Source organism: Poromitra crassiceps (genome assembly GCF_964638095.1).
Source record: "Poromitra crassiceps genome assembly, chromosome: 1".
Taxonomy (NCBI): domain Eukaryota; kingdom Metazoa; phylum Chordata; class Actinopteri; order Beryciformes; family Melamphaidae; genus Poromitra; species Poromitra crassiceps.
Genome location: NC_139623.1, coordinates 14,078,271 through 14,089,028, shown reverse-complemented (window position 1 = coordinate 14,089,028; position 10,758 = coordinate 14,078,271). Strand labels below are relative to the sequence as shown.

General features: G+C 45.0%; 1 protein-coding gene across 1 annotated transcript in view; it reads right to left on the bottom strand.

The window, feature by feature from the left end:
• Window positions 1-10,758, bottom strand: part of kcnn3 (potassium intermediate/small conductance calcium-activated channel, subfamily N, member 3) — a gene marked incomplete at both ends in the record, with an annotated part of 143,502 nt that overhangs the window by 47,568 nt on the left and 85,176 nt on the right. Inside the window, one exon of the mRNA XM_083644664.1 lies at window positions 5,911-6,052. Within this exon, the coding sequence (XP_083500790.1) occupies window positions 5,911-6,052 (142 nt within the window). The remainder of the gene's footprint in view (window positions 1-5,910; window positions 6,053-10,758) is intronic.

The following is a 10,758-nucleotide window of genomic DNA, read 5'->3' as shown; positions in this document are numbered from 1 at the left end:
TGGTGTTCCAGAGCTTCTTCTGTGTCTGTATAGGATGCACCAGGTGTTCCAGAGCCTCTTCTGTGTCTGTATAGGATGCACCTGGTGTTCCAGAGCCTCTTCTGTGTCTGTATAGGACGCACCAGGTGTTCCAGTCTCTTCTGTGTCTGTATAGGATGCACCAGGTGTTCCAGAGCCTCTTCTGTGTCTGTATAGGATGCACCAGGTGTTCCATAGTCTCTTCTGTGTCTGTATAGGATGCACCTGGTGTTCCAGAGCTTCTTCTGTGTCTGTATAGGATGCACCAGGTGTTCCAGAGCCTCTTCTGTGTCTGTATAGGATGCACCTGGTGTTCCAGAGCCTCTTCTGTGTCTGTATAGGATGCACCTGGTGTTCCAGAGCTTCTTCTGTGTCTGTATAGGATGCACCAGGTGTTCCAGAGCCTCTTCTGTGTCTGTATAGGATGCACCTGGTGTTCCATAGCCTCTTCTGTGTCTGTATAGGATGCACCTGGTGTTCCAGAGCTTCTTCTGTGTCTGTATAGGATGCACCAGGTGTTCCAGAGCCTCTTCTGTGTCTGTATAGGATGCACCTGGTGTTCCAGAGCCTCTTCTGTGTCTGTATAGGATGCACCTGGTGTTCCAGAGCCTCTTCTGTGTCTGTATAGGATGCACCTGGTGTTCCAGAGCCTCTTCTGTGTCTGTATAGGATGCACCTGGTGTTCCAGAGCCTCTTCTGTGTCTGTATAGGATGCACCAGGTGTTCCAGTCTCTTCTGTGTCTGTATAGGATGCACCAGGTGTTCCAGAGCCTCTTCTGTGTCTGTATAGGATGCACCAGGTGTTCCAGAGCCTCTTCTGTGTCTGTATAGGATGCACCTGGTGTTCCAGAGCCTCTTCTGTGTCTGTATAGGATGCACCTGGTGTTCCAGAGCCTCTTCTGTGTCTGTATAGGATGCACCAGGTGTTCCAGAGCCTCTTCTGTGTCTGTATAGGATGCACCAGGTGTTCCAGTCTCTTCTGTGTCTGTATAGGATGCACCAGGTGTTCCAGAGCCTCTTCTGTGTCTGTATAGGATGCACCTGGTGTTCCAGAGCCTCTTCTGTGTCTGTATAGGATGCACCTGGTGTTCCAGAGCCTCTTCTGTGTCTGTATAGGATGCACCTGGTGTTCCAGAGTCTCTTCTGTGTCTGTATAGGATGCACCTGGTGTTTCAGAGCCTCTTCTGTGTCTGTATAGGATGCACCAGGTGTTCCAGAGCCTCTTCTGTGTCTGTATAGGATGCACCAGGTGTTCCAGAGCCTCTTCTGTGTCTGTATAGGATGCACCAGGTGTTTCAGAGCCTCTTCTGTGTCTGTATAGGATGCACCTGGTGTTCCAGAGCCTCTTCTGTGTCTGTATAGGATGCACCTGGTGTTCCAGAGCCTCTTCTGTGTCTGTATAGGATGCACCAGGTGTTCCATAGTCTCTTCTGTGTCTGTATAGGATGCACCAGGTGTTCCAGAGCTTCTTCTGTGTCTGTATAGGATGCACCTGGTGTTCCAGAGCTTCTTCTGTGTCTGTATAGGATGCACCAGGTGTTCCATAGTCTCTTCTGTGTCTGTATAGGATGCACCTGGTGTTCCATAGCCTCTTCTGTGTCTATATAGGATGCACCTGGTGTTCCATAGTCTCTTCTGTGTCTGTATAGGATGCACCAGGTGTTCCATAGTCTCTTCTGTGTCTGTATAGGATGCACCAGGTGTTCCAGAGCCTCTTCTGTGTCTGTATAGGATGCACCAGGTGTTCCAGAGCCTCTTCTGTGTCTGTATAGGATGCACCAGGTGTTCCAGAGCCTCTTCTGTGTCTGTATAGGATGCACCAGGTGTTCCATAGTCTCTTCTGTGTCTGTATAGGACGCACCAGGTGTTCCATAGTCTCTTCTGTGTCTGTATAGGATGCACCTGGTGTTCCAGAGCCTCTTCTGTGTCTGTATAGGATGCACCAGGTGTTCCAGAGCCTCTTCTGTGTCTGTATAGGATGCACCAGGTGTTCCATAGTCTCTTCTGTGTCTGTATAGGATGCACCAGGTGTTCCAGAGCCTCTTCTGTGTCTGTATAGGATGCACCTGGTGTTCCAGAGCCTCTTCTGTGTCTGTATAGGATGCACCAGGTGTTCCAGAGCCTCTTCTGTGTCTGTATAGGATGCACCAGGTGTTCCATAGTCTCTTCTGTGTCTGTATAGGATGCACCAGGTGTTCCATAGTCTCTTCTGTGTCTGTATAGGATGCACCTGGTGTTCCATAGTCTCTTCTGTGTCTGTATAGGATGCACCAGGTGTTCCAGAGCCTCTTCTGTGTCTGTATAGGATGCACCTGGTGTTCCAGAGCCTCTTCTGTGTCTGTATAGGATGCACCAGGTGTTCCAGAGCCTCTTCTGTGTCTGTATAGGATGCACCAGGTGTTCCAGAGCCTCTTCTGTGTCTGTATAGGATGCACCTGGTGTTCCAGAGCCTCTTCTGTGTCTGTATAGGATGCACCAGGTGTTCCAGAGCCTCTTCTGTGTCTGTATAGGATGCACCAGGTGTTCCAGAGCCTCTTCTGTGTCTGTATAGGATGCACCAGGTGTTCCAGAGCCTCTTCTGTGTCTGTATAGGATGCACCTGGTGTTCCAGAGCCTCTTCTGTGTCTGTATAGGATGCACCAGGTGTTCCAGAGCCTCTTCTGTGTCTGTATAGGATGCACCAGGTGTTCCAGAGCCTCTTCTGTGTCTGTATAGGATGCACCAGGTGTTCCATAGTCTCTTCTGTGTCTGTATAGGATGCACCAGGTGTTCCAGAGCCTCTTCTGTGTCTGTATAGGATGCACCAGGTGTTCCAGAGCCTCTTCTGTGTCTGTATAGGATGCACCTGATGTTCCAGAGCCTCTTCTGTGTCTATATAGGATGCACCTGGTGTTCCATAGCCTCTCGTGGCAGTTTTGGACACCTGCAACTTTCTCTCCTGGACCACGGAACACACAGTCTGGCTACTTTCTCTAACCAAATATGGCATTTTGATTTGATGCATTCTTTACTTGAGCTCTTTGGTGCTAATATTTAAAAAAAATAAATGTAAGAAGTTATTTCAGTAGGATTTCAATAAACTCAGAATGCAGTTGGGAGTTAACATTTCTAAACGTTGCATAATCCGTTTCGTCATTGAACATACAGTACTTCTTTCTGCCCAAGTAACAGAGCTGATGAAATCACGGCAAAATAGCACAAAATCGCAAGCAAAAGCATATTTATGCTTTTTTTTATATATCATTTTATAACATGTTTGTTCAGATTGTTTTGCATCTTTCTAATATTGAGCAGCTTGCCCTTTCATAACTGCAACCTTCCACCTGGAAAAACTACAGCTTGCGCTGTTCAGCACTTCCTATGAGCACTTCACAATAAAAGCCCTGCTTGTGGGTTTTGTTGTTGTTTCTCCCATAGTTGACGTTGTGAACATTGACATTGTTACTGGGGTATTGAGGGTGGAAAAGAACAAATCTTTTGTCCAATTTTAGCCATCATAATGGGAAGCAGGATAATTTCAGAAAATATTGCATTTTGTCATGCCCTCAGCCTCATCTGCCACGGTCTTTTTCCCTCTTCTGCATGTGTGTTGTATGAGTGTGTGTGGGGCATGATTGCAGCAGATTGGACCCTGGTGTGTTGGAGTCAGAGCTTCAGCTTCACAGCTGCCTGCCGTCACAATCAGCCTGGCCATATAAGCTCCAGCCCAACACCCATAGACTCATCTACACGTCAGTCGCGTCTCCAGCTTCTCTAGCAATTGTTGCTTTTCTGCTCTGTTCCGATCCTAACCTTCTCCTCATCTTCTTGCCCAGGATCTCCTGCCTGCCTGCCTGAGCCTCTGGACTCCTGCCTCAGACCAAGCCTGCAGACCTACCACCAGCCACATTAAAAAATAAAACACATGTTCTTCCTGCTAAACTGCCTAGCCTGCTTCTCTGCCTTTAAAATCCAAACTGTTAACACCGGGTCTTGACACATTTCAACCCAACTCAGTGCCGCCTCTCTAGCCCTTTGGGTTGCTGCAGAATAAGTCATCAAAAGTAGCCTGGGGTCAGAGTTCAAAGGGCAATATTGCAGTACAGGAACTACCTGTACTGCAATACTTCTTCATCTTGACATATGTCCAGCCTTGTCCTCTCCAGGACAAGGCCTTTCCAAAAATGTCTGTTATGTTAACTCATTGAGTGCCAATGACGACTATCGTCGTCAATTCAAATAGTAACGTAGAGTGCCAATGACGACTAAAGTCGTCAATTGCGTTTTTTGACGGTGGGACGTGGATCAAAGCCTGATGCATCTCCTGTAAAAATATGGGGGATGTTGATGGTATATAAGCTATTTTACGGACCCATTAGGTGGCGACAGTGCTCTCCAGATTAGAGAAAGGTGAGGAAAAAACAGAGAAGAAGTCATGGGGAAAGGGAAACCGCATCGGTATGCATCGATATGCATGAAGCATAACGTTAGCTGTGCCTGCAGCAGCCAATCTGCTTCCACAATTGAGCCCCTCCGTCTCCGCTGCGATAGCCCCTCCACATGATTAGTTGCCAGAAAAGGTTACATTATTCTCAGCTGGAAGCGCTGGGAGCCGGCGACAAAAACGGCGGAACGCTGTGAAAAAGCTGGGTGTAGTGCTCAGTGCAGAGCAAACGCAGCAGAGAGCCACCAGAGACACTCCCATGGAGGAGGAGTGTGCAGTTGAGGGGGGTGGGGCACGCAGGGCACCATACAACACCGACCCAGACAGCAGGCTCGATGGACAGACAGATTGGCAAACACAAGCTAGAATATCTGATGCCCACCAGCAGTAAATCAAGACCAGCAAGAAAGTGTAGGCACACGCAGGGGCCAGCGCTGCTGGTTGCAGCTAAAAAATATTATTTTGCCATCAAAATTCCTTTGTTTTCGCTCTTTATTCAAGGAAATTATTTTTGAGGTGTCACTACATCAGAAAATATTAGCTTCAGAGTCAGTGATGTGCTTGAAATGCTTCATTTCACAAAAGGCTCATTATCTCAGCTTCTAGTTTGAAACGTCTGTTTTTGCTGAAACCAACCTATCTTCTACTGCTCATAACTAAAGAACGGAAAATGATATCAATAAACTTTTTTTTTGCTGATGATACAAGATAGTCTCATCGTTCTTTGGGCGTGTTCGGTGTTTACATAGTAATATCACACAATATTCTGTGGGCCTCGAGAAATCACTGAAAACGCTCTGAAAGGGCTGGCACTGGGAGCATCCGTTTTCCAAAAGTGGCTGGCACTCAATCTTAATTTTGTCCTATCCTATGACAAAGTAAAAATCTTCATATTTTCATCTATTTAAATTGTTCTTATTATAAAGTAGATGTAATGATACAGTCATTATGAAGTACTATATTTTATGAGGTTTATTGAGATACCACTGAAATAACTTGTTATGAGCCAAATATTTATTTATCTAGCAGGTGACATCAAATGGTGAATGCAAGCCTCTTTTATTTACATTGGTCTACAACCATAATAACCTTTTAAATTCATGTTAGCACTAAAGAGCTCAAGCAAATAAATGCATCAAAGCAGAATGCCTTATTTGGGCAGAAAATGTAGCCAGACTGTGTGTTCCGTGGTCCAGGATAGAGAATTGCAGGTGCCTAAATACTGCTGCTTTACCATGGAGTCTATGGAAGACCTACTGTAGTGCATCCTATACAGACGTTCAGCATCGTTATAGTGATGCCAAGGGATGTGACGGGAATGAGAACGGGTCGGGACAACGGCCAGGAAGATGGAGAGAGAGAGAAAGAGAGAGAAAGAGACAGACAGATGTGAGAGAGAGAGAGAGAGAGAGATGAGAGACAGATGAGAGAGAGAGACACACACACAGATGAGAGAGGAATGTACTGACCATGATTCCAGTGAGAAGACAGACTCCCTTGCCACAGTAGGTGTGAGGAACCATGTCTCCATAGCCGATGGACAAGAAAGTGATGGAGATGAGCCACATGGCCCCCAGGAAGTTACTGGTCACATCCTGGGCATCATGATACCTGAGGGAAACACCAGACATGGATAGAAGGTAAGTCAGTCCATTGGAATAAAAGAAAAATAATAGACAAAAGGCCCTCGCGAGCATGTGCAACTTTGCCTGACACAGAGACAACATGAGCAGAATCACGACTCTTGTCTCAAATTCTGCCCTACACATAACATACTGTCACAAGAAGCAGCCCTACACATAACATACTGTCACAAGAAGCAGCCCTACACATAACATACTGTCACAAGAAGCAGCCCTACACATAACATACTGTCACAAGAAGCTGCCCTACACATAACATACTGTCACAAGAAGCAGCCCTACACATAACATACTGTCACAAGAAGCTGCCCTACACATAACATACTGTCACAAGAAGCTGCCCTACACATAACATACTGTCACAAGAAGCAGCCCTACACATAACATACTGTCACAAGAAGCTGCTCTACACATAACATACTGTCACAAGAAGCTGCCCTACACATAACATACTGTCACAAGAAGCAGCCCTACACATAACATACTGTCACAAGAAGCTGCTCTACACATAACATACTGTCACAAGAAGCTGCCCTACACATAACATACTGTCACAAGAAGCAGCCCTACACATAACATACTGTCACAAGAAGCAGCCCTACACATAACATACTGTCACAAGAAGCTGCCCTACACATAACATACTGTCACAAGAAGCAACCCTACACATAACATACTGTCACAAGAAGCAACCCTACACATAACATACTGTCACAAGAAGCAGCCCTACACATAACATACTGTCACAAGAAGCAGCCCTACACATAACATACTGTCACAAGAAGCAGCCCTACACATAACATACTGTCACAAGAAGCTGCCCTACACATAACATACTGTCACAAGAAGCTGCCCTACACATAACATACTGTCACAAGAAGCTGCTCTACACATAACATACTGTCACAAGAAGCTGCCCTACACATAACATACTGTCACAAGAAGCAGCCCTACACATAACATACTGTCACAAGAAGCTGCTCTACACATAACATACTGTCACAAGAAGCAGCCCTACACATAACATACTGTCACAAGAAGCTGCCCTACACATAACATACTGTCACAAGAAGCTGCCCTACACATAACATACTGTCACAAGAAGCTGCCCTACACATAACATACTGTCACAAGAAGCTGCCCTACACATAACATACTGTCACAAGAAGCTGCCCTACACATAACGTACTGTCACAAGAAGCAGCCCTACACATAACATACTGTCACAAGAAGCTGCCCTACACATAACATACTGTCACAAGAAGCAACCCTACACATAACGTACTGTCACAAGAAGCAGCCCTACACATAACATACTGTCAAAGAAGCAGCCCTACACATAACATACTGTCACAAGAAGCTGCCCTACACATAACATACTGTCACAAGAAGCAGCCCTACACATAACATACTGTCACAAGAAGCTGCCCTACACATAACATACTGTCACAAGAAGCTGCCCTACACATAACATACTGTCACAAGAAGCAGCCCTACACATAACATACTGTCACAAGAAGCAGCCCTACACATAACATACTGTCACAAGAAGCAGCCCTACACATAACATACTGTCACAAGAAGCAGCCCTACACATAACATACTGTCACAAGAAGCAACCCTACACATAACATACTGTCACAAGAAGCTGCCCTACACATAACATACTGTCACAAGAAGCTGCCCTACACATAACATACTGTCACAAGAAGCTGCCCTACACATAACATACTGTCACAAGAAGCTGCCCTACACATAACATACTGTCACAAGAAGCTGCCCTACACATAACATACTGACACAAGAATCAGCCCTACACATAACGTACTGTCACAAGAATCAGCCCTACACATAACATACTGTCACAAGAAGCTGCCCTACACATAACATACTGTCACAAGAAGCAACCCTACACATAACGTACTGTCACAAGAAGCTGCCCTACACATAACATACTGTCACAAGAAGCTGCCCTACACATAACATACTGACACAAGAATCAGCCCTACACATAACATACTGTCACAAGAAGCTGCCGTACACATAACATACTGACACAAGAATCAGCCGTACACATAACATACTGACACAAGAAGCAACCCTACACATGACATACTGTCACAAGAAGCTGCCCTACACATAACATACTGTCACAAGAAGCTGCCCTACACACAACATAATAACACAAGAAGCTGCCCTACACATAACATACTGTCACAAGAAGCTGCCCTACACATAACATACTGTCACAAGAAGCTGCTCTACACATAACATACTGTCACAAGAAGCAGCCCTACACATAACATACTGTCACAAGAAGCTGCCCTACACATAACATACTGTCACAAGAAGCTGCCCTACACATAACATACTGTCACAAGAAGCTGCTCTACACATAACATACTGTCACAAGAAGCTGCCCTACACATAACATACTGTCACAAGAAGCTGCCCTACACATAACATACTGTCACAAGAAGCTGCCCTACACATAACATACTGTCACAAGAAGCTGCCCTACACATAACATACTGTCACAAGAAGCAGCCCTACACATAACATACTGTCACAAGAAGCAGCCCTACACATAACATACTGTCACAAGAAGCAGCCCTACACATAACATACTGTCACAAGAAGCTGCTCTACACATAACATACTGTCACAAGAAGCTGCCCTACACATAACATACTGTCACAAGAAGCAGCCCTACACATAACATACTGTCACAAGAAGCTGCCCTACACATAACATACTGTCACAAGAAGCTGCCCTACACATAACATACTGTCACAAGAAGCAACCCTACACATAACATACTGTCACAAGAAGCAGCCCTACACATAACATACTGTCACAAGAAGCTGCCCTACACATAACATACTGTCACAAGAAGCAACCCTACACATAACATACTGTCACAAGAAGCAACCCTACACATAACATACTGTCACAAGAAGCAGCCCTACACATAACATACTGTCACAAGAAGCAACCCTACACATAACATACTGTCACAAGAAGCTGCCCTACACATAACATACTGTCACAAGAAGCTGCCCTACACATAACATACTGTCACAAGAAGCAACCCTACACATAACATACTGTCACAAGAAGCTGCCCTACACATAACATACTGTCACAATAAGCTGCCCTACACATAACATACTGACACAAGAATCAGCCCTACACATAACATACTGTCACAAGAAGCTGCCCTACACATAACATACTGTCACAAGAAGCAGCCCTACACATAACATACTGTCACAAGAAGCAGCCCTACACATAACATACTGTCACAAGAAGCTGCCCTACACATAACATACTGTCACAAGAAGCTGCCCTACACATAACATACTGACACAAGAATCAGCCGTACACATAACATACTGACACAAGAAGCAACCCTACACATGACATACTGTCACAAGAAGCTGCCCTACACATAACATACTGTCACAAGAAGCTGCCCTACACACAACATAATAACACAAGAAGCTGCCCTACACATAACATACTGTCACAAGAAGCTGCCCTACACATAACATACTGTCACAAGAAGCTGCTCTACACATAACATACTGTCACAAGAAGCTGCTCTACACATAACATACTGTCACAAGAAGCAGCCCTACACATAACATACTGTCACAAGAAGCAGCCCTACACATAACATACTGTCACAAGAAGCTGCTCTACACATAACATACTGTCACAAGAAGCAGCCCTACACATAACATACTGTCACAAGAAGCTGCCCTACACATAACATACTGTCACAAGAAGCTGCCCTACACATAACATACTGTCACAAGAAGCTGCCCTACACATAACATACTGTCACAAGAAGCTGCCCTACACATAACATACTGTCACAAGAAGCAGCCCTACACATAACATACTGTCACAAGAAGCAGCCCTACACATAACATACTGTCACAAGAAGCAGCCCTACACATAACATACTGTCACAAGAAGCAGCCCTACACATAACATACTGTCACAAGAAGCAGCCCTACACATAACATACTGTCACAAGAAGCAGCCCTACACATAACATACTGTCACAAGAAGCTGCCCTACACATAACATACTGTCACAAGAAGCAACCCTACACATAACATACTGTCACAAGAAGCAACCCTACACATAACATACTGTCACAAGAAGCAGCCCTACACATAACATACTGTCACAAGAAGCAACCCTACACATAACATACTGTCACAAGAAGCTGCCCTACACATAACATACTGTCACAAGAAGCTGCCCTACACATAACATACTGTCACAAGAAGCAACCCTACACATAACATACTGTCACAAGAAGCAACCCTACACATAACATACTGTCACAAGAAGCAGCCCTACACATAACATACTGTCACAAGAAGCTGCCCTACACATAACATACTGTCACAAGAAGCAACCCTACACATAACATACTGTCACAAGAAGCAGCCCTACACATAACATACTGTCACAAGAAGCTGCCCTACACATAACATACTGTCACAAGAAGCTGCCCTACACATAACATACTGTCACAAGAAGCTGCCCTACACATAACATACTGTCACAAGAAGCAACCCTACACATAACATACTGTCACAAGAAGCTGCCCTACACATAACATACTGTCACAAGAAGCTGCTCTACACATAACAT